The sequence below is a fragment of the Phoca vitulina genome, unplaced genomic scaffold, assembly GCF_004348235.1.
Source record: "Phoca vitulina isolate PV1807 unplaced genomic scaffold, GSC_HSeal_1.0 scaffold52, whole genome shotgun sequence".
Lineage (NCBI taxonomy): Eukaryota > Metazoa > Chordata > Mammalia > Carnivora > Phocidae > Phoca > Phoca vitulina.
In genome coordinates, this window is record NW_022589755.1 from 5122843 (window position 1) to 5145873 (window position 23031).

General features: G+C 53.1%; 2 protein-coding genes across 2 annotated transcripts in view; one reads left to right on the top strand and one right to left on the bottom strand.

The window, feature by feature from the left end:
• The first annotated feature begins 1906 nt into the window (after nucleotides 1-1906).
• On the top strand, nucleotides 1907-11642 carry HAS1 (hyaluronan synthase 1). Its single transcript, XM_032387975.1, has 5 exons — nucleotides 1907-2047; nucleotides 5773-6477; nucleotides 7964-8189; nucleotides 8795-8927; nucleotides 10655-11642. Exons 1-5 carry the CDS (start codon nucleotides 2039-2041, stop codon nucleotides 11328-11330), a joined length of 1749 nt encoding a protein of 582 aa, XP_032243866.1. The 5' UTR covers nucleotides 1907-2038; the 3' UTR covers nucleotides 11331-11642.
• A 5084-nt stretch (nucleotides 11643-16726) lies between these two features.
• SPACA6 (sperm acrosome associated 6) overlaps nucleotides 16727-23031 on the bottom strand; it is a 10805-nt gene continuing 4500 nt past the window's right edge. The window contains exons 3-9 of the mRNA XM_032387998.1: nucleotides 20360-20428; nucleotides 19700-19723; nucleotides 19287-19364; nucleotides 19057-19166; nucleotides 18535-18691; nucleotides 18246-18456; nucleotides 16727-17241 (exon numbers count right to left, since the gene is read on the bottom strand). Coding sequence (XP_032243889.1) covers nucleotides 17208-17241; nucleotides 18246-18456; nucleotides 18535-18691; nucleotides 19057-19166; nucleotides 19287-19364; nucleotides 19700-19723; nucleotides 20360-20428 — 683 coding nt within the window. The 3' untranslated portion in view covers nucleotides 16727-17207. The remainder of the gene's footprint in view (nucleotides 17242-18245; nucleotides 18457-18534; nucleotides 18692-19056; nucleotides 19167-19286; nucleotides 19365-19699; nucleotides 19724-20359; nucleotides 20429-23031) is intronic.

Sequence of the window (23031 nt, forward strand, 5' to 3'; positions counted from 1 at the left end):
GGAGGAGGGGGCTGGGGGCCTGGACTCCTGGGTCTGAGGGAGGAGGGCGGTGGGGGCCTGGACTCCTGGGTCTGAAGGAAGAGGGAGCTGGGGCCAGGACTCCTGGATCCTGGAAGTGGAAACCATTGGGGTTAAAAGTCCTGGTCCCTCCTTCATCCACACTCTGGTTTTAGAAACATCTGGTTTTATACAGCTGCTCCACCCGGGCAGGGTGCGGTGGGGGCTGGGCAGCCAAATGCCCGGCTTCTGAGTGGAGCCTGGACTGCCCCCACCCCCACCCTGGGGTAGAGGAATCTCCCTCCCCTCCTGCTCTGGGCTCAGCTCCCACCGGGGGATCCATCATCCTGACACAGCCAGACACCAGGCGCAGGCTCCTGGCAGCAGCGTCAGGATGCGGCCCTGCCCTGGTGAGGTGGGCGGGGTGCCTCTCACTTGGGCCCTGAACTGGCCTTTTCCCCGACAGCCAGACTCAGGCAAGGCCCAACCTAGTGATGGCCCCTCACACCCTGCCTTCCCGGGGAAACTCAGGGAGTGAGGACTTGGTGTCCTGCAGGGGAAAGCTCCAGGACAGTCTGGATGCGATGAAGCAGCAGGAGGGGGAAAGGAGGACTTAGAGACAGAAAACACAGTCAGAGAGAAGCAGGGAATGAGAGAGTCAGAAAAACATATACAGAGATGGAACCTCAGAAGAAGATGCACAGAGATACACAGAGACCGAGGGCGATAGAGACAGAGACAGAGACCAAGAGAGACAGAGAAAAGAGCAACAACCACTGAGAGGAACAGGGAGAAACAGAGAAACAAAAACAGGGAGATGGGAAAAAAAGATACAAATACAGATATTGAGAGAGAAACAGAAGATAGACAAACACAAAGGAAATAAAGGCAGAGACACACAGGAGAGTGAGAAAGGAAGAGAGAGTCATAGAGTAGGAAAGTCAGGGAGACCGAGAGTCGGAAATGAAGAGACAGACAGACACAAACCCAGAGGGAAGCAGACAGAAATGGACACAGAGAGAAGGAAAAGGGAGAGAGAGAGAGAGATAGGGAGGCATGGAGAGAGACAGGAACACACAGAGACAGACAGGTGGACAGAGACTCAGAGACAGTAGGAGATGGGCATGTACCACCACAGACGGCGAAACAGAGGCAGCTATAGAGGGAGAGAGATGGGCATTATCAGTTCACGCGAAGAGGAACAGAGACAAAGAATTAGAGGTTTTTTTTGTTTGTTTTGTTTTGTTTAATCATGGGAAAAGAAGGGCATGGAAACAATGACATTTATCACTGAGCCTCCTGGTCCTGAGGGGCTGGGGGCTTAGAAGCCCCAGGACCCAGTCTCTGGCCTCTAAGCGAGGCCACTGCCACCTTCACTCTGACTCAGGTTCCCGGGGCTCCCTGGGGCAGCTGACGCACAACTCTGTGAGTTCACCCCGGAGCCCCTGGGAGACAAATCCCAGTGCCCAGCCCCCTCCCCGGGCCCTGGCACACGCGCACACGCTCGCAGGGCACACATGCAGACCCACCACCACTCACAGCTCCTCGCAGACAGCGGGCCTCACAGCCAGCGCGCGCGGCCACACCCACAACCACGCACGTGTGCGCATTTTCTCGTCCCCGGGGCTTCGAGGGGAGCGGCTGGGATGCGGGAGAGGTGGGCAGAGAAATCGGGCAGACAGGAGGAAAGACGGAGGGTGTGGGGGGGCGGGGAGAAAGCGAGGGAGAGGAACGCAGCAATGGAGAGAGAGAAGAGGGGGGAACGAGAGCGGAGAGCGGAGAAGGAGGCCTGGGAGGGCAGGGAAGGGCGAGACGGCGGCCCTGGGAAGGGAGGCCGTCGGGCGCGGGGGTGCGGGCCATGGCGGGAAGCGGGTGGAGCTGCCCGGCTGGTCCGTGACCTCAGAGCCCCTGGCCCAGCTCCTCCCTGACGTCAGCCCTCCTCCGCCCCCGCCTGCGTCGGTCTTCAAATGACACCCGGGCTCCCCAGCCACAGCGAGACCCGGGAGCGAGCAGGAGAGGAGCGCCCGCCGGACCCGCAGCGATGACACAGGTGCGTGCGGCCGTGCGGGGACTCTGGCACCTGTGTGACCACGTGGGTGGGTGGGGGGACACCGCGCGCGCTCCTGTGCATGACGGCGACCGTCGGTGTGGGACAGTGACCCGGTCGGAGCGCTTGGGTTCCATCCCCCTGTGTAGGTGGCCATCGCGCCTGTAGTGTATGAGAAGTGACGTGTCCTTGCTGATCCCGCTGTAAGTCCGTGTCTGCGTGCCGGGTGCAGGTGGGCGAGGCAGAGCTGTATTTGCTTGACACGTGGGCCGGATTTCTACGTTTATGTGTTCAATAACTATTAAGTTGAACCAAATGAAATCGCAGATATCTGGTCACTTTTGCCCTTTAAAAAATGGCCACTTCATAGGGCTCAACCTTAACTGTTACTGTTTTCTGAAGCTCTGTCCCTTTGCTCCCACCCGGACCCACAAGTGGGTGCCTGTGTCTCTGTTGCTCTGTGGGCATCCGGTCCTGGTTTAGGTCCTTCCTGCTCAAGGGCGTGTTCCCAAGTTCACCTGTGGCTGATGGTGAGGGTCTCAGGATCCCTAAGTTCTAACAGCAGGTGTCTGGGTTATCTTCTAGAATATGAATGTTCTCCTATGTGGGCACACTGTGTGTCTCTTGTCATGTGTGAATATATGTGTGCGGCTGTGTGTCCACAGCTGATAGAGGTGTGTTTCTGAGTGTTTTAATAATGTAATCATTAATATTGAGTGATTACTAGGCTAAAAGCTCTACTTATAGAAGCTAAAAGCCGTGTCCTATAGAAACATCATGTGAGCTACATACATAATTTAAAATTTTTTAGTAGCCACATTTAAAAGGTAAACTTACTTTCAATAATATAATTTACGTAACCCAGTATATCAGGGGGCATCAGATTTTTTCTGTATAAAGCTAGATAGTCAATATTTGAGTTTTTGTGTGTGTGTGTCATATGATCTCTATTGCAACTACTCAACTTTGGTGTAGCGTGAAATCAGCCATAGACAGTATGTAAACAGATGAGTGTGACTGTATGCCAATCAAAGTTGATTTAAGGATGCTGAAATTTGAATTTCATGTAATTTTCATATGCCACAAAATATTATTCTTTTGACTTTTTTCACCCATTCAAAAAGGTAAAAACTAGGGATGCCCAACTGGCTCAGTTGGTAGAGCATGCGATTTTTTTTTAAGATTTTTATTTATTTATTTGACAGAGAAAGAGAATACAAGCAGGGGGAGCAGTAGAGGGAGAGGGAGAAGCAGACTCCCTGCTTAGCAGGGAGCCCATGTGGGTCTGGATCCCAGGACCCTGGGATCATGACCTGAACCAAAGGCAGGTGCTTAACCGGCTGAACTACCCAGGCACCCCTGAGCACGCGCTTCTTAATCTCGGGGTTGTAAATTCAAGCCCCACATTGGGTGTAGAGGTTACTTAAAAAATAAAATCTGGGGTGCCTGGGTGGCTCAGTCTTTAAGCGTCTGCCTTCGGCTCAGGTCATGATCCCAGGGTCTTGGGATCAAGCCCCGCATCGGGCTTCCTGCTTGGCGGGAAGCCTACTTCTCCCTCTCCCACTCCCCCTACTCGTGTTCCCTCTCTTGCTGTGTGTCTCTCTCTCAAATAAATAAAATCTTAAAATAAATAAATAAAATCTCTAAAAAAACCAAACAAACTAAAACCTTGTCTTCGCTTGCAGGGTTGTAGTGAAAAGGGTAGCAGGCATTTGGCCCGAGGGCTGTAGGGTGCCAATCCCTGCTCTCTCAGAAATATTATCATTTCATGAATAGACGCATCAGACCTATATTTGCTACAACATAACATAAAACTTCAAAACAAGATTTTTAAAATTATCATTTCAGTATGTAACCAATACAAAAATATTAACGAGATATTTTACTCTCTCTTTTTTTCAAACTAAGGCTTCAGAATCCAGATGTGTAGCACATCTCACGCAGATGCTGTATTTTCATTGGAGATAGTTGATCTGCATTTAGATTTCATAAAATTTACCAATGAAAAAGCAGCTTCCCACACCCTACTTGTTTCAAACATACTTAAAAGCTTTCCAATAATTGAATCAAGTGTCAGTTTCTGGCGTTAAATATTTAAATAAAATTAAAAATTCAGTTCCTCTGTCCTACTGGCTGTTTTTCAAGGACCCAGCAGCCACGTGTGGCTGGTGACGCCTGTATTGGATGACACAAATCTGTGTCCTAATGACGCATTTAACTCGTAAAGAAGCCCATGAGATGGGAGCTGGTGACACAGGAGGCAGTTTAGAGGACGATGGAGCCAGACTGCCTGAATGGCCTTGGGCAAGAGAAATCACTGCCCTGTGCCTCAGTTTCCTTATATGTAATAGGAGCAACAGTATCCACCACACTTGGACAGTACTTGGCGTGTAGAAGGGGCTAAATCCCCATTTTACAAGATGAGAAAACGGAGGCACCCCTCGCTCTGATTCTGAGCTCTTCCTGCAACAGGTACTGGGCACTTGGCCCTGTCGGGAACCTGAGCAATGAAGGAGAATGTGGTCGTTCCTTTGGGAAGTCAGAGAAAAGACTCCTCCACCTGTGAGCTTCATGACCTTGAGCAAGCCACTCTTCCTGGCTAATCAGTCCTCAGTTTTGCTATGTGTATGGTGGCAGTAAACATTATCTCCTGCCTCCCCACCCCCAGCTCTCCCGACGAGTAAAGCCAGTATATAAGCTGGTAGTTCAATGACCGGATTCTTAGTTTCAAATCCTGGCTTCTCTGCTATCCAGCTGTGACCTTGGGCAAGTTGCTGCACCTCTCTCTGACTCAGTTGCCTTGGCTGTAAAATGGGGATAATAGTACCTACCTCATAGGACTGTCCTGAGGATTAAAATAAGTTTCTATAAAAGGCTTATAGCAGCACCTGGTACATACCATATTGCATTAAAAAAAAAATTATTTCTTTATTTGACAGAGAGAGAGACAGCGAGAGGGAACACAAGCAGGGGAAGTGGGAGAGGGAGAAGCAGGCTTCCCGCGGAGCAGGGAGCCCAATGTGGGGCTCGATCCCAGGACCCTGGGATCATGACCTGAGCCGAAGGCAGCCGCTCAAGGACTGAGCCACCCAGGCACCCTCATATTGCATTATTTTTAAGATGATGATGATGATCTCAACACTAAGAAACCTTTAATTGTGAGATGAGTGTTTATTTTATGTGCCACCAAGAAGCGGGAGGGGAGGAGATCCCCTGTTAATTAAACTGTGACATTCCGTTGAGTGTAATCCTCATGGATTGAAGAGCTGTTTAAAATGTGGGGAAAAATGTATTAGAATCAATATACTATAATCAGGCATGGAGCTTTGCTGTTTGCCACAATTATTTTCATTAGTGAAAATAACTTTGCAGTACCCAGGGGATTTTCTTTCTTTTTTTTTTTTTTAAGATTTTATTTATTTATTTGACAGAGAGAGACACAGCGAGAGAGGGAACACAAGCAGGGGGAGTGGGAGAGGGAGACGCAGGCTCCCCGCTGAGCAGGGAGCCCGATGCGGGGCTCGATCCCAGGACCCTGGGATCATGACCTGAGCCGAAGGCAGACGCTTAATGACTGAGCCACCCAGGCGCCCCCCCCCCCCCAGGGGATTTTCTTTACAAAAAGGGGATGTATTGGCTTGGGGGAAAACAAAAACCCTAGGTCTCCCCTTCCCAGAAGAGGATCTCAGGACTCTTTCCCCCTGCTATCCCCTCTCTGCCCCCAGCAGGATGTGCGCAAGCCCACCCCGGCCGCCCGCCACTGCTCGGGCCTGGCCCGGCGGGCGCTGACGATCACCTTCGCGCTGCTCATCTTGGGCCTCATGACCTGGGCCTACGCCGCCGGGGTGCCGCTCGCCTCCGATCGCTACGGCCTCCTGGCCTTCGGTCTCTACGGGGCCTTCCTCTCCACACACCTGCTAGCGCAGAGCCTCTTCGCGTACCTGGAGCACCGGCGGGTGGCGGCGGCGGCGCGGCGGGCGGCGGCGCGGGGGCCCCTGGACGCGGCGGCGGCGCGCAGCGTGGCGCTCACCATCTCGGCGTACCAGGAGGACCCGGCGTACCTGCGCCAGTGCCTGGCGTCCGCCCGCGCCCTGCAGTACCCGCGCGCGCGCCTGCGCGTCCTCATGGTGGTGGACGGCAACCGCGCCGAGGACCTCTACATGGTGGACATGTTCCGCGAGGTGTTCGCCGACGAGGACCCCGCCACCTACGTGTGGGACGGCAACTACCACCAGCCCTGGGAACCCGCGGCGGCGGGCGCTGCAGGCGCGGGCGCCTACCGGGAGGTGGAGGCCGAGGACCCGGGGCGGCTGGCGGTGGAGGCGCTGGTGAGGACGCACAGGTGCGTGTGCGTGGCGCAGCGCTGGGGCGGCAAGCGCGAGGTCATGTACACGGCCTTCAAGGCCCTCGGCGACTCTGTGGACTACGTGCAGGTGAGTGCACGGTGCGCGCGCCCCACCGTGCCCCTGACGCTCGGAATCCCCCTTCCCTAGGCTTCTTCCTTCCGTGCAGAAATCGGAGTGGACCTCTTTCTAACTCCCTTTTTTATCCAGCCATTCAGTGTAGGGATTCTTTCCGTCTCTCATTCGCTCTTACGTCCCTCTATCCGTCCATCCAGTAAGGAGACCACTCATTTTATTCATCGTGTAGCGATTCATTAATTCCTCCCTTTCTTCATTCATTCAACCTCAAGTTGCATACTCTGTACTCTTTCTTTCACTCTTACTCATACATTCTTTTTTTTTTTTAATTGTAGTTGACATCACTCATCCCTTCTTACATCCATCTCTCCAATATGGAGGTCATTCATTTATTTTGTTCATTCATTTACCTGTTGGATGCAGACTCTTTCCTTCCCTCGTTCACCCATCCATCCATCCATCCATCCATCCATCCATCCATCCAGTCATCCACTCAATCTAAAGATTTATTCATTTATCCATCCAATGTAGAAATCATTCATTGCTTTATTCACCCATTCAACGTAGAGATTTCTTCCTGTCTTCATCCAATGTAGAAACTCATTCAGTAATGCACTGCATTAGTTTTCTATTGCTGCCTAACAGATGACCACAAATTTGGCAGCTTGAAACAAAACACTAATCTCCTAGTTTCCATGAATCAGGAGTCTGGGCAAAGCTTAACTGGTTCCTCTGTTCAGGTACCATCAGGCTATAATCATGATGTCAGCTGGAGCTGGGTCCTATCTAAGGCTCAGGGGCCTCTTCCAAGCTAATGTGTTTGTGGGCAGAATTCATGTTCTTGCAGCCATAATACTTCTTCTTCCAGATCAGCAAGAGAAAGTCTCTGACTTCTAGACCTTCTTTTAAAGGGCTCACCTGATTAGGTCAGACCCACCCAGGAAATCTCAGTAGATTAGGGATTTTTTTTTTTTTTAAGATTTTATTTATTTATTTGACAGAGGGAGAGACAGCGAGAGAGGGAATACAAGCAGGGGGAGTGGGAGAGGGAGAAGCAGGCTTCCCGTGGAGCAGGGAGCTCAATGCAGGGCTCGATCCCAGGACCCCGGGATCATGACCTGAGCCGAAGGCAGACACCTAACGACTGAGCCACCCAGGCGCCCCAGGGATCTTAATTACATTGCAAAACTCCTTTACTATTTGTATATAAGGCAATATAATCATGGGAGTTATGTGCCATCACTTTTGCCATATCCTATGGGTTAGAAGCAAGTTACAGGTCTTGCCCACATGCCAGAGGAGGGTATGATACAAGGTTATGGGTCTTAGGGAGGTCATCTTAAAGTGTGATTAGACATTGAAAATGACTACAAAATTGAAAGTTGTGTTCAGATTGGGTGCGGAGTGTCCCAGCAGCTCCCCACCCTTTGGTGCCCTCCCCTCAAGCACCAGCCCTGGGCAGGGATTTGGCCTGATCCTGGCCCCTTCCACCCCACAGGTCTGTGACTCGGACACAAGGCTGGACCCCATGGCACTGCTGGAGCTGGTGCGGGTACTGGATGAGGAGCCCCGGGTAGGAGCTGTTGGGGGGGATGTGCGGATCCTTAACCCCCTGGACTCCTGGGTCAGCTTCCTAAGCAGCCTGCGGTACTGGGTGGCCTTCAACGTGGAGCGGGCTTGTCAGAGCTACTTCCATTGTGTGTCCTGCATCAGTGGTCCCCTAGGTGAGCAGGGGTAGGACTTGGGAAGGGCATGGATAGGGTGGAGGGGGCGAGAGGGAGCCAGAACGGGTTGAGGATATGATTGAGACTGGGGACAAAGATGGGGCTGCAACAGGGATTGGGGATAGGGATACAACTGGAAGTTGGAGGTGGGATGGTGTTTGGTGGGGTTGGAGAAAGGGTGTGGATGGGGATAGGGAATGGGGAAAGGTTTAGGGAAGGGAATGGGATGGAATTGGAGTCAAGGAAAGGGTTGGGGCCAAGTTTGGGGTTGGCGAAGGGTTTTTGGATGGGGATGGGTAGGGGATAGGGCTGAGAATGGATATGGGGTCGAGGATGGAGTTGGGGTGGCTTTGCTGTCAAAGTGGATGTGGGTGTGGGTCAGGGACAGGATTGGGGCACATTTGGGATGGGTATAGGGTTGAAGAAGGATTGGTGTTGAGAATGGGATTGGGGCTGGAGTTGTTGCTGGAGATAGGGCTGAGGACAGGATTGAGATGGTTGAGGATGGGGCCAGAATTGGAGGTGAGTTGGGTTGGGAGATAGGATTGGGGACAGTACTGGGCACAGTAGAGGCTGATGGTCCTGTACTCCCCACCCCCACCTAGGCCTGTACAGGAACAACCTCCTGCAGCAGTTCCTTGAGGCCTGGTACAACCAGAAGTTCCTGGGTACCCACTGCACCTTTGGGGATGACCGGCACCTCACCAACCGCATGCTCAGCATGGGCTATGCGACCAAGTAAGCTGAGGGGATCAGGTAGTTGGGTGTGTGTGGAGGCCAGTGACTCTGTGTGTGTGTTGGGAATTCTCCAAACCCAAATTATCGTGCAGGACAGTGGGCTCTACCAAATGAGACGTTAGGGGAGAGTGGAAGATACTGGAAGGCGTAGGGGTGGCATTTGCATTGATCATGTGACCCACTGGACTCTACTAAGGGAGGCAAGGTGAGGGTGGGGAATTCCACCTAGAATATACCACATGAGATGGGACAGGATGGCTCTCCCCCGGCAGTGCAGATTACTTCAGGTGAGGTGGCTAGGGAAAGAGAGTGGGATCTAGTGAGAGAGTGAGCAAGAAGAATCAAGTGCTTCAGGAAGAGTTGTAATTCAGTGAGACTCGGGGAGTATGGGTTCAACCAGGTCGAGTTCAGGGGAAGAGATTTCTACAAAGCTAGACCCCGTGAAAGGGCCAGAGAGAACTTGGGGTACACCAAGGGAACTCATGCATTCATTCACAAGGCAAACATTCATTATAATGTGTTTTTGTTTAAGTTTATTTATTTAAGTAATCTCTATGCCCAATGTGGGGCTTGAACTCACGACCCCAAGATCAAGAACAGCACGCTCTTCCGGCAGAGCCAGCCAGGCACCCCTCATTACAATGTTTCAAGCTCTGAGGATGCAGCAGTTAACAAGAGACACACATTCATGCTCATACCTACTGGGGAGACAGTAACTAAGGAGAACGTGTAGTAGGCTGGACAATGGCCGTGCCAGGAAAGGGGGTTAGAGAGTCTGGGAGCAGGGAATGAAATGTGAACTAGGATGCCCTAGGAAGGGCAGGGATGGAGGCTGGAAATGGTGCAGGTGGAGCCCTAGCAAGGGGGGAGAGCGTCAGGGGAGGAGGACAGAGTGGTGATGGGGAGCACTCAAGAAAGGCTTAGAGGCCACCCAAGAACTTTGAACGAAGATGAGGGAGCCATGGGAGGTTCTGGGCAGACGGGTGAGTGTTGTTTTGATAGGATCCCTCTGGCAGCTGTTTTGGGTACAGACTGCAGGAGACCAGGGCAGGGCAGGGAGGCTAGTGAGGATGCCCGATGACACAGGGCAAGGAGCCGGACGGTGTCAAGTAATACCCGAGGGGTAGAGTAGTTTGACGCCTCCTAACAAACTTGACTGTTAGTGGCCCACCTGATGACGTTCCAGAAACGGGATCCTAGCCTTGTGTGGGCTTAGCTGCGAACTGGGTGGGGTTGACTAGGACGTCCGCTGCGGCCACAGGAAGGGGGCCTAATGGGTCCCTTGAGCTCGAACACATGGGCTGCCCCGGGTAGGAACATCGCCTGGCTTATCCCTCACCACGGGGCCTGCCAATAAGAGTGACCACGAAAGTATTCATAATAGATTAGTGATAGCATTAGTAATAGGTCAGTAACTGTAATGATCTAGTAACGGCAGTCGTGGTATTAGTCATCGTGCAAACAGTAGTAGTTTCTAATATTTGTTGAGCAAGTACAACATCCTGTGCTCAGCAGTCGGCATGCAGTCCTGATTCAGCGCTCGCCGCAGCCGTATCAGGTAGGAATCCTTGTCGATGCCATCTCACTCGCGGGAGCGCGAGGCCCAGGGAGGTCAGGCCAGCTTGCGGCCCCGTGGCCGCCCGACGCCAGTGGCCCTTTCCGGCTCCCATCCGTGTCCCGGCCGCAGGGAGGGCGGTGCTGACGCCCTGCCTCGTCCCCCGGCGCAGGTACACCTCCCGGTCGCGCTGCTACTCCGAGACTCCGTCGTCCTTCCTGCGCTGGCTGAGCCAGCAGACGCGCTGGTCCAAGTCCTACTTCCGCGAGTGGCTGTACAACGCGCTCTGGTGGCACCGGCACCACGCGTGGATGACCTACGAGGCCGTGGTCGCGGGGCTCTTCCCCTTCTTCGTGGCGGCCACCGTGCTGCGGCTCTTCTACGCGGGCCGCCCGTGGGCGCTGCTGTGGGTGCTGCTGTGCGTGCAGGGCGTGGCGCTGGCCAAGGCGGCCTTCGCGGCCTGGCTGCGCGGCTGCCCGCGCATGCTGCTGCTCTCGCTCTACGCGCCGCTCTACATGGGCGGCCTCCTGCCCGCCAAGTTCCTGGCGCTGGCCACCATGAACCGGAGCGGCTGGGGCACCTCCGGCCGGCGGAAGCTGGCCGCCAACTACGTGCCGCTGCTGCCGCTGGCCCTCTGGGCTCTGCTGCTGCTGGGAGGCCTGGTGCGCAGCGTGGTGCACGAGGCCCGGGCCGACTGGAGCGGCCCTGCCCGCGCCGCCGAGGCGCACCACCTGGCCGCCGGCGCTGGCGCCTACGTGGGGTACTGGGTGGTCATGCTGACGCTCTACTGGGTGGGCGTGCGCAGGCTCTGCCGGCGGCGGTCGGGGGGCTACCGAGTCCAGGTGTGAGCCCAGGTGTGCGGGCTGCTCGCCCGAGGGACCTCAGGCGAGGCGAGAGGAAACCCGCGGGGGGGGGGGGGGGGAACAGGAGCCACGCACTTGCTGGGTGATTCTCTGGGCCTCAGTTTCCCTCCTCTGTGAAGCGAGGGGGTGGACCCGAGATTCTTCAGCCTGGACTATTTTGGGGCTGGGACTTCAGGGTCCCTGGGGAGGGGTATTTATTGATCAGGGCGTGCATTTTTAGGGGCGGGGGGACAAGGGTCCCCACATGCTGTCCAGGGGCCTGCTTTCTCCCTGTTCTTATTTAATATCCATTTGTACTGTGTGATTAGGATATAATAAAGAATTTTATTTATTTTCTTCTGAGTCTCCCCCCCCCCCACTTTTTTTTTTTTTGAGAACTGAAGGGCTACATGGTCGAAGGTTGGGGACTCGTGGCTCTGTCTTGGGTACCAGCTGTTCGAACGTAGACAGGCTCCTTCCTCGGGAAACTGATGATAATCCCATGGGTCAGTTGTGAGGGTGAAATTTCTCAACTTCTCATCACCGATACTTACGCAGTGCCTACTATGTGGGGACACTCTCAGGTACCGTGGAGGGCCTTTCCCTGGTCCATCCACTTGGCTACTCTCTAAGAAAGGTAAGTCATACCTTGTCTCCTCAAACGCCTAGCACCTCACCCTTAGCTTGCTTTCCATCTCACTGGGAAAACAAAGGTGACGAAGAAAACTTTCAGTCCCGCCTGCACGTCTTTCCACTGATTGGCATCTGTGCCCACACAGGCCACCTTCCCCCATTCGTGAGGGCAAACTGCCTGTTCCAATGCCAACCCCTCCCACTGGGGCACTGGACCTCATACCCTCTGGTCTACTCAAAGATCTCACTCCTTCTGTTCTTCCCATGTCATCAATTCTTGCCTCCCCACGGGTCTTTCCCATCAGCATCCAAATGTGCTGTCATTCTCCGATTTTTTTTTTTTTTTTTTTAAAGATTTATTTATTTGAGAGAGCGAGAATGAGAGAGAGAGAGCACATGAGAGGGGGGAGGGTCAGAGGAAGAAGCAGGTTCCTAGCTGAGCAGGGAGCCCGACGCGGGACTCGATCCCGGGACTCCAGGATCACGACCCGAGCCAAAGGCAGTCGCCCAACCAACTGAGCCACCCAGGCGCCCTGTCATTCTCCGATTTTTTAAATACATTTTTAAAAGATTTTTATTTACTCATTTGATAGAGTGAGCAAGTGAGAGAGTGCAAGCATCGGGAGCGGCAGAGGGAGAGGGAGAAGCAGGCTCTCCGCTGAGCAGGGAGCCCGATGCGGGGCTTGATCCCAGGACCCCGGGATCATGACCTGAGCCGAAGGCAGACACTCAACCAACTGAGCCACCCAGTGCCCCTCACTCTCTGATTTTTAAGATTCCCTGTCTTGACCTATTTCCTCCTGAACTACTGTCTCATTTTTTTTAGGTAATCTCTACCCCCAAGTGGGGCTCAAACTCATGACCCTGAGATCAAGATCTTCTACATGCTCTACCGACTGAGCCAGCCAGGCACCCCATCCTGTCTCATTTCTAACAGCAAAACTCCTCGAGAGCTGTTTATATTTGTCTCCAATTTCTCTCCCACAAAGTTCAGCCATGTCAAGTGTGTAATTCAGTGGTTTTTAGTAAGTTTATAGACTTGTGCAACCATTACCGTAATCTGATTTTAGAACATTTTCCTCACCCCCAAAGAGGAACCCCATGACCACTGGCAGTCCCTTTCATTCCTCACCCCAAAACCACCTCGATGCCCTAGGCAACCATAATCTACTCTCTGTCTCTACAGATTTGCATGTATCACTGGCTCATTCCTTTTTATTGCCAAATAATATTCCATTGTAGGGATGTATCACATTTGGTTTATGCATTTATCAGTTGATGGACATTTGCGATGTTTCCATTTTTTGGCCACTGTGAATAATGTTATGAACATTCACATACAAGTTTTTGTGTGAACACAGGTTAAATTCTCTGGGAATGGAGTTGCTGAGTCACATGGTGGTCCTGTTTAATTTACTGAGGAAGTGCCAGATGGTTTTCACAATGCCGGTACCATTTTATATTCCTACCAGCAAAGTAGGAGTGTTCCGAATTCCTTACATCCTCACCAACATTTGTTATCACCTGACTTAAAAAAAAAAAAAGGATTTTATTTATTTGAGAGAGAGAGCATGAGTGGGGTAAGGGGTTGAGGGAGAGGGAGAAGCAGACTCCCCGCTAAGCAGGGAGCCTGACGTGGGGCTCGATCGAAGGACCCTGGGACCATGACCTGAGTCGAAGGCAGACGCTTAACCGATGGAGCCACCCAGGTGCCCCTCACCTGACTTTTTGATTATAGCTTCCCAGGGGGTGTGAAATGGTATCTCACTGTGGTTTTGATTTGCATTTCCCTGATGACCAGTGTGGCTTAAACCCATGCCAATCAGATGGCTCCCCCCCACCGCTCTATGGAAATGGCTCTGGTCAGATTCATCAGTGATGTCCAGCTTGCTAAAACCAATGGCCAATTCTCAGGCCTTCTCTTTCACCATGTGGCAGCACGTGACCCAGCTGATCACTATCTCCTTGAAATGCTTTCTTCGCTTGGCTTTCAGAATGCCGCAGCTGCCTTGCTTTCCCTGTTTTTCCTTCTCAGTTCCTCTTCATGGTTCGGACTGCTTACCTTTGGAGAAACCTCCTCCTACCCACTTCTCTTATCTGTCTACACTCATTTCCTCTGTGTATCCAGCGGCGTGGCTCTGCGTGCCTCATTCACGCTCCATGCCTGGAGAGGGGGCTCTGCAACTTGTATCTTCAGATCAGACCTCACCTCTAAATTCCGACTCATGTACCCAACTGCCTCCGAGACACTTCCATTTGGGATACCTCCTCACCAGACCCAACACCGCATCTGTCCTCCTCTTCCTCCTTCTCAATCCCCATGAAACCTGCTCCTCCAACAGCAGTAAACAGAACTCTGACATTCCAGCTGCTCATGCCAAAAATACTAGAACTGCACTGAGCACAACAGTGGCCCCTACCACATAGGACTTTTTTTTTTTTCATTCACTCATTCTTTGATGATGTCAATCAGTCCCCAAACCATTTACTAAGTATGTACTGAATTCCACATTTTGCTGGGTTTGCAAATACTGAAATGAATCAGAGGCAGCCCCTGCCTTCCAGTAGCTCCTAGTCAAGTAAACAAAGAGTGTGATCCGGAGTTATACCCAGGGTCCCCAGACACCTGCCTCTGTGACTTCTGTTTTCATAGATGAGGGACAATTTAAATTATTAAAGATATAAAAGATTATAAATTTAGCTCTCCTCGGGGGTGCCTGGGTGGCTCAGTCAGTTAAGCCATCTTCCTTCGGCTCGGGTCATGATCCCAGGGTCCTGGGATTGAGTCGTACGTTGGGCTCCCTGCTCAGAAGGGAACCTGCTTCTCCCTCTGCCTCTGCTCCCTCCCACTGTCTCCCTCACTCTCTCTCTCTCTCAAATAAAATCTTAAAAAAAAATAAAATAAATTTAGCTCCTCAGTGTCACTGGCCACATTTGACCTGCTTCATGGCCACAGGTGGCTGGAGGCCACCACATGGACAGTGCACATCTAGAATGTTCCCGTCATGGCAGAGGGTTCTACTGACATTGCGGCTGCCACAACCATTGACACCTGCCGCTTCTCTTTTCTTCCCCTCACACCCAACTCACTGTCACCACTTTGTCCCCGAGCTGCATCTCCTTCCTGGATTAAAGCTGTCCAGATTACCACAGCACCTAACAGCAGTTCCTATTTCCACCCCTGCCCCCTACAGTTTATCCATGCAGTAGCCATGCAACTCAAATCATATCATGACCTTCCTCGCCTTAAAAACTGCCCATAACTCTCATCTCAGAGGAAAATCCAGACCTTACAGTGGCCAAGGTCCTCCATGATCTGGTCCCCTCACATTCTCTCTGACCTCACTGCCTACTCTTTCCTAAAGTTCTGCTCCAGATGTCTCCCGGCCACGTCCCCAACACTAGGCACACTCAGGGGCTTTTGCCGCTGCTGTTTTTGCCTTGATCCATGTCTTACTGCGCTTAATTTTCTTGTTTATTATCTAACCATCCATTACAATCTAAACTCCATGGGGCGCCTGGGTAGCTCAATCGGTTAAGCATCTGACTCTTGATTTCAGCTCAGGTCATGATGTCAGGCTTGTGAGATCGAGCCCCACGCTGGGCTCCACATTGGGTGTGGAGCCTGCTTAAGATTCTTTCTCTCCTTCTCCCTCTGCCCCCCCGCCAAAAGAATCTAAACTCCATGAGGGTGCAGATTTTTGTCTGTTCTGATTTCTTCACTGCTGTCTCTACAGTACCTTGAAAATGCCTGGCACATAGAAGTACTCAGTAAATATTCTCTGAATGAGTGAGTCAGTAAAGGGGACTATATCAGTGAACAAGAATGAGTAGATGCCCAGAAGGAACTTATCCTTTAGGTGGGAAGACACAAACCCAAATAAAAAACACAAGTTGACATTAAGTCCCAATGAGTACTGTGCACAAGCCAAAATAGGGGGAGGGAAGTAGTCAGAGAAGATGACATTTGAGCGGGGAGCTGTGAGAGGGAGGTAGCTCCGTGAGGTTCACAGTAAAGTCATGTCAAGTATGAAGGACAGCATGTGCAAAAGCCCGAACATGGGACTGAGCTTTGCATGTTCAAGGGACAAAAAAAAAAAAAAAAAAAAATCAAATGGCTAGTGGGGCTAGAGGGTAAAGAGGGGAACAAGAAAAGGGAGGTGGAGTCCGGCAAAAATAGCGCCAGATACACAGACTCATCGTGGGGATTAAATAGGTTAATATATGTAAAGGCTTTTCAGGGGAAACTGTAACTGAGTTAACTAGACACAAAAGGGAGAAAACCTTATTCTAGGCAGGAAACAGCACGTAACCAGGTCCTGGAGAGGGTGACAAGAATCATGACAAATGTAAGGAATAAGCAAAGGCCAGACAAAGTGCAGGGTAAAAAGATCAAGGGAGAAGAGTGGTAGGGGACAAGGCCTGCCAGGTCAGCAAGGGCCAGAACCTGGAGCATCTTAGAGGCCTTGACAAGGAATTGGATTTTGTTCCAATGGCAATAGGGAGCCACCGAAGGCTTTTGAGCAGAGGAGTGACATGATCTGACATACTTTAAAATACTACTCTGGCTGCCATGTGGAGGATGGACCGGAGTGAGGCAAGGCTGATTCGGGGCAGGGAGGCGAGTGGGGATGCTGCTGCACTGATCCAGGAAAGAGACGATGGTGACTGGGACCACAGACAGAGGGCAGCTACACAAGATGTTTAGGAGTTAAAAAGGCTGAGCCACGGAAGTAGAAGTGGGGGAGGAATTAAACGTGGGTTTCAGGATGAGCAGCTGGGTGGATGGTGGTGCCCTCAGCAGGAAAGCTTTGAGGAGGAACAGGCGTCCAGAGAGACATCAAGGGCAGCGCTTTCTGCCCACAGGTCCTGTCCCCATGCTTTAATAAAATCACCTTCTTGCACAAAACAAACAAACAAAAACAACAACAAAAAACCCAAAGAGACATCAAGGAATCCATCTGAGGGTATCGTCTGCATGTTGAAATGTCAAAGAGAGAGTCAGCAATCTAGGGAGGGGTCTGGGCTTGTACGGAAAGTTCTCAGCACAGGACCTTGCATGTACCTTGACAGCTCTACATATTACTGTCATTAGAGGAATAGTCACCTGGGCATGTTTGGGGTATGCTGCCCCTCCTCCTACCTGTGTTAGCGGTGACCGCCTTCAAAGATGAAAGAATCTACAGAGCTGATACATTCTTTATTTTAGGAATGAAAACCAGATAAGGAAGTAAGAAAAAGATACCTTTGTTAGTTGCCCTTGAAGTACCATCGAAAGAACATCCTGGGGAAACAAGGAGGCATTTGTGTTGGTGGGAAAGGTTTGGGATTAGATATCTGGGTCCTGGAAGCCTGGGTCCCAAAGGTAGACAAGGCCTGCACTCTTGGATCTGAGAGAAGAGGGCCTATGGGCTTGGACTCCTGAAACTGGATGAGGAAGGGACTGGGGGCCTGGACTCCTGGGTCTGAGGGTGGAGGGAGGTGGGGGCCTGGAGCCTGGGTCTGAGGGAGGAGGGGGCTGGGGGCCTGAACTCCTGGGTCAGGGTGGAGGGAGGTGGGGGCCTGGACTCCTGAGTCTGAGAGAGGAGGTGGCTGGGGGCCTGGACTCCTGGGTCTGAGGGAGGAGGAGCTGAGGGCCTGGACTCCTGGGTCTGAGGGTGGAGGGAGGTGGGGACCTGGACCCTGGGTCTGAGGGAGGAGGAGGTGGCTGGGGGTCTGGACTCCTGAGTCTGAGAGAGGAGGTGGCTGGGGACCTGGACTCCTGGGTCTGAGGGAGGAGGGGCTGGGGACCTGGACCCTGGGTCTGAGGGAGGAGGTGGCTGGGGGCCTGGACTCCAGGGTCTGAGGGAGGAGGTGGCTGGGGGCCTGGACTCCTGAGTCTGAGGGAGGAGGTGGCTGGGGGCCTGGACTCCTGGGTCTGAGGGAGGAGGTGGCTGGGAGCCTGGACTCCTGGGTCTGAGGGAGGAGGGGCTGGGGTCTGGACTCCTGGGTCTGAGGGAGGAGGGGGCTGGGGGCCTGGATTCCTGGGTCTGAAAACGGATGGACTGGGGGTCTGGACTCCTGGGTCTGAGGGAGGAGGGGGCTGGGGGCCTGGACTCCTGGGTCTGAGGGAGGAGGGGGCTGGGGGTCCGGACTCCTGGGTCTGAGGGAGGAGGGGGCTGGGGGCCTGGACTCCTGGGTCTGAAAAAGGAGGGACTGGGGGGCCTGGACTCCTGGGTCTGAGGGTGCTGGACACCAGGGCTGAGGAAGGAGAGCGGATGCTGGGACTCCAGGGTCCTGGGCACTCACCACACCACAAGGGTCGCACTGACTGATGCTAAGGCCGCGACGGCCGCGAGCAAGCATTGGTTGCTCAGCGTCAGAGCCTCGGGCCTGGCCAGCAGCTCGCCCAGGCTTGGCCTCCAAGGTTCGATCATCTCCGCCTCCAGCGGCGCCCAACGCAGCACTTCCCGAAAGGAGACCTGGAGCTCGGTCTCCCCACGTGGGGGCGCACCAGTCACTGCGGGGCCACGTACGTCAGCGGGCGCAAGCCCCGCCCCGCGCAGCCCCGCCCCCCCCCGCGCAGCCCCGCCCGCACCGTTAAGAAAGAAGTAGAGCCGCGCCAGTGGGATCTGGTCGTGCAGGATCACGCAAGAGAACGTCCCGCGGTGCGCGGGCTGCACCGGCCGGATCCGCGCCAGGTTTCCTCGGGCCCGCGGGAGGTCTTCGAAGTAGGACACGTCCTGCGTCCGGACCTGCGGGACGCTCGGGCTGAAGCGGCGGGAGGAGAGGAGCCTCGCCCGAGCCCAGGTCAGATTCCCTCTGCCGGGTCTCGCCAAAGCGCAACGTCCAAGCCCCGCCCCCGAGCTAGACCACACCTTCTTGAGCCCTGGCCCCACCCCTAGCCCCTTATGCACTGACCCTTCACGCACGACCCCGCCCCTCTAAGCCACCTCCTGAGCCTTGCCCCCACTTCTAAATCCAGGGACCCTCCCCGTGCACGAAGCCTGAATCTAGACCGAGCTCCCCCGAGCCCCACCCGCTGCGTCCTGACCACCCATCCTCTAGAGAAGCATAACCCTCCTCCTAAGCCCTTCGCGCTGGCCCCGCTCCGACTCACACCTCCTCCTGCGAACTTCCAGGAATAGGTGATTTCCTCCTGAGGCAGTTGGAAGTTCACAGTGCAAGAGAACTTAGCCTGATGACCCCGAGTCACCGTCAAGTCCTGAACTGAAAGCAGGCCCGCGTCACCGCCCGAGCCCGCCCCCGTCTGGCCCGGTCCCTTCCCTGCTCAGCTCTCGTTCCTCCGGTCCGTCCGGTTCCTTTCCCCCTCCAGGCCCCGCCCCTCACCTGGGCAGTCCAGCGGGAGGTCGCAGACCGTGGAGTAGCACCCGCGGCAGTGGAAACGCCGGGCGACTTCCTGGAGTCCTGTGGGACGGAAACGCTGCACCTGGGCTCCATCTGCGTTCCCCAGTCCGGGTCCCTTTGGCCAATAAGGTCTGTGCAGCCTCCCGGGCTCTAACGGCCAGACAGGTCCTGGGCGCCGCCTTCCCCGCGCTCACTGGCTGGCTCGCAACACTCTCCGGCCTCTGGGACTCCTATTGGCTTGTTTCTGCTTTCGGGCCCGCCTTGTATGAGGTTTGCGAGCAATACCTGCTTTTACTTTTCTCCAGGGCTCTTATTGGTCTCCCGTTCTAGTCCCAGGTTTCGCTCCCGACCACCTCCCTTCCCCCTCAGTTCTGAGCTTGGGATGTAGTGCTTACCGCAGGGAGGGATGCAGGCCCGGACTGTGGAGAGAGAGGAAGCGTTACTATCCTGGAAGTGCCCACCTGAAGCTCCCCTAGAGGATAGGTTACTGGGCCAGATGCTTTCCCCCGAGGGGGCGGAGCCAGGCCTGCCGCAGCCCGCCTAGGGGGCGGAGCTAAGCCTGCAGCCGTCCACCTGTAGGCGGGGCCAGGCCTGCAGTATTCCACTAAGGTCAGGCACAGGCCTGCCGACTAAGGAGGCGGGATCAACCCTGGGGTATCCCACTGAGGGGGCGGGGCTAGACCCTGGGCGATAGTTTCAGGGGACAGGGTCAAACGAGGGGGCCCAATTAGAGAAGAGGTGTGGCAGGCTAGAATTCGCCCACTGAGGGGGCCCAGTTGGAAAGGAAACATCACAGAGTGCGCAGGGCCAGAGAGATCCAGAGAGAGGACCGGGCTAATCTGGGACAGAATCATCCCAAGATGGGGTCCTAGCTGGAAAGGAAACCTTCCATTGAAGCAGGGACCAGATTCTAGAGTGTTCCTCACAGGGGAAGAGGCTCAGAGGGACTGGGCTAACGGGAGACGATGGCTGGCTCAGGATTTTAGAACTGTGTGTGTGTGTGTGTGTGTGTGTGTGTGTACGTGTACCGACTCCCGCGCGCTGACTTCTTTTACCTTCTTTAAGCTGCATAATGACCTTCCGCATTTTCTCCGCAGCATCAGGAAAAGCCACCTTAAAGGAGCCTGGAGGGTGGAGGGGGGCCTTGTGGTAAAGACCCTTTCTCAAGGCCGGTCAACTTGCTATCACGGTGTTTGTGCCTTCCTCAGGCCCTCCCCATCCCCACATGTCTAGTATATAAAGCACCCCCGTCTCACCTCCTCCCGCCCTGTCTACCTGGAAGGCTGACAGATCCCCAAGTCTCCTTCCGTCTGCCTCTGGACTATCTTTCTGATGGAACCCCTCCTCTGCATCCTCTGCGTTGATCTTGTTGAGAGGAAAGGGGAGGATAAAGATCAAATTCCTCACCAAGGGCCCTACAAGGTCTGGCCTAGTTTCCTCTGCCTCTCTATTCCATCCCTGTTGCCCACCTTTCATGTATGAAAACGACCATATTCTCTAGCACCTCAGGGCCTTTGCACGTGCTGGTGTGTTTCTAGCACATCTTTCCTCCTACTCCTACTCATCCTTCATCTCCTACCTCATGTCCTCTCCTTCGAGGTGTTCCCTGACCACAAATCTAATCTAATCCAGTTCCCTATTTTTGCCTCTCGAAGTGTTCCATTCATTCCATTCAGAGTTCTCACCAGTTTACAATTATATATATTTATATATACAGTGATCATTTAAGTCTGTCTCTTCAGTTAGTAAACATGTCATTCTTCAGTGTTGTATCCCCAGAACCCAGGAGGGGGCCCTGAGTCTTAGCAAGTGCTCAGAAGTATGTGTAGAATGAATTCCAGGATCCAGCTGGAATGGAGACCACAACTGGTGGCCTCTGGCCCCAGTCCATCCCTTGAATGTGTTATATTTGGACTGGAAAGTATTTTTAAAAAATGAACCAGTTGCTATCGTATAAAATTTGGGAAAGTCACATAGAATGTTTGGCATCTCTTTTACAAAATTTGGAAGAGCTATAACACAAGAGACTGTATTTTCATGAGGCAGCAATTAGCTAGAGCTTCGTGGCAGCCACCCCCCCGGGCATGCACCTGCCACTTCTGCATGGTGCCCAGACTATTCATTTCTACCCCTTTGACTCTTTTTTATCTCTGTTCTTATGCTGTTGGAGTTTTGACCATTGTAATGGCCTCCAAACTGTAAGGTTTTGTGGTTTTTCCCAAAGTGGATGGCTGGCTGGATTGATTTACCGGTGGAGGTGGTTTTGGAAATTAGAAATGTAGCAGATGTGGGGCACCTGGGTGGCTCGGTTGGTTAAGTGTCTGACTCTTGATTTCTGCTCAGGTCATGATCTCAGGGTTGTGAGATCAAGCCCCGCGTTGGGCTCCGTGCTCAACACAGATTCTGCTTGGGATTCTCTCTCTCTCTCCCTCTCCCTTGCTCCCCCCCCCCAAATAAATAAATAAGTAAAAAAGAAATGTGGCAGGTGTTACGGACTGAATCGTGTCCCTCCCAAAGTCATAATGTTGGAAGCCCTAAACCCCAGTACCTCAGAATGTGACTGTACTTGGAGATACAGCCTTAAAGAGGTAATTAAGTTACAATTAGGACATTAGGATGGGCCCTGATCCAGTATGACTGATTGCCTTATAAGAGAAGGAAATCTGGACACCAACACACTGAGGGAAGACCATGTGAAGACACAGGGGGGAGAGAAGATGGTCATCTACAGGCCAAAGAGTGATGCCTCAGAAGGAACCAATCCTGCTCACTCTGACACCTTGATCTTGGACTTCTAGCCTCCAGAATTGTGAACAAATACATTTCTATTGTTTAAGCAACCCAGTATATGGCACTTTGTTATGGCAGCCCTAGCAAACTGATAGACAGGGATTGCTAGTTCCTTCCAGATATCTCTAGTAACATCACACTGCATTTCAGCTGGGAAAGCACCCCCGGCCCCACCATCCACCCAGCTAAAAGACTGTATTCCTCAATATCCCTTGCAGCTAGGTGTGGTCATGTGACCCACTTGTGGTCATATAACCAAGTTTTGGTCTGATTTGTAAGTGGAAATGTCATGTGCGAGTCATAGGAAGGAGCCTTAAGAGAGAAATGGCACCATCTTATTGACCCTTCCCCTTCCTCCATCTGCTGCCTTAGACTTGGATTTGATGGCTGGAGCTCTAGCAGGCATGCAGAACCATGAGGATAAGGGCTACATCCTAGGATAGTAAAGCAGGAAGCTGGAAAGGGTTTGGGTCCCCCAGAAAATGAAATGGTGCTGCCATATGAAACTTAAGCACCTACCTCAAGACTTCTAGCTGGCTTAAGCCATTGCACGTGAAATGTGTAATTTCAAACCGTACAGAAAGGGAAGGAACTGAGAATACTGGTGAGAGAGTGGCTGATGTGATGATCCTTGAGTATAAACTGGAGGGAGGGGGCACTGAAGCCAGGAAGTGGGTTCAAAATGAGGGGTCAAGGACTTAGAGGTCTCTCCTTGGCCACAGGGCGGGCGTGTGGTCTGGAGATGGCAGGATGGTCAGGAGGATGTGGTCAGAGTGGGGCGCTCAGATGAGAGGCCAAGATGTTGGAGGAGTCATCCAAGGAATATCTCTGTGCCAAACCAAGTGACTCACAGGGAGGATGAGTGTGGGATATGCCAAGTGAGCCATGGCAGGGGTGTGTGTGTGTGTGTGTGTGTGTGTGTGTGTGTGTGTGTGTG

What these genes read in the sequence shown, in the direction of transcription:
- HAS1 (XM_032387975.1), top strand. An exon ending in CTGCATCAGTGGTCCCCTAG is followed by an intron (nt 8,190 to 8,794) that starts GTGAGCAGGGGT and finishes ACCCCCACCTAG; the next exon opens with GCCTGTACAGGAACAACCTC. An exon ending in AGCATGGGCTATGCGACCAA is followed by an intron (nt 8,928 to 10,654) that starts GTAAGCTGAGGG and finishes CCCCCGGCGCAG; the next exon opens with GTACACCTCCCGGTCGCGCT.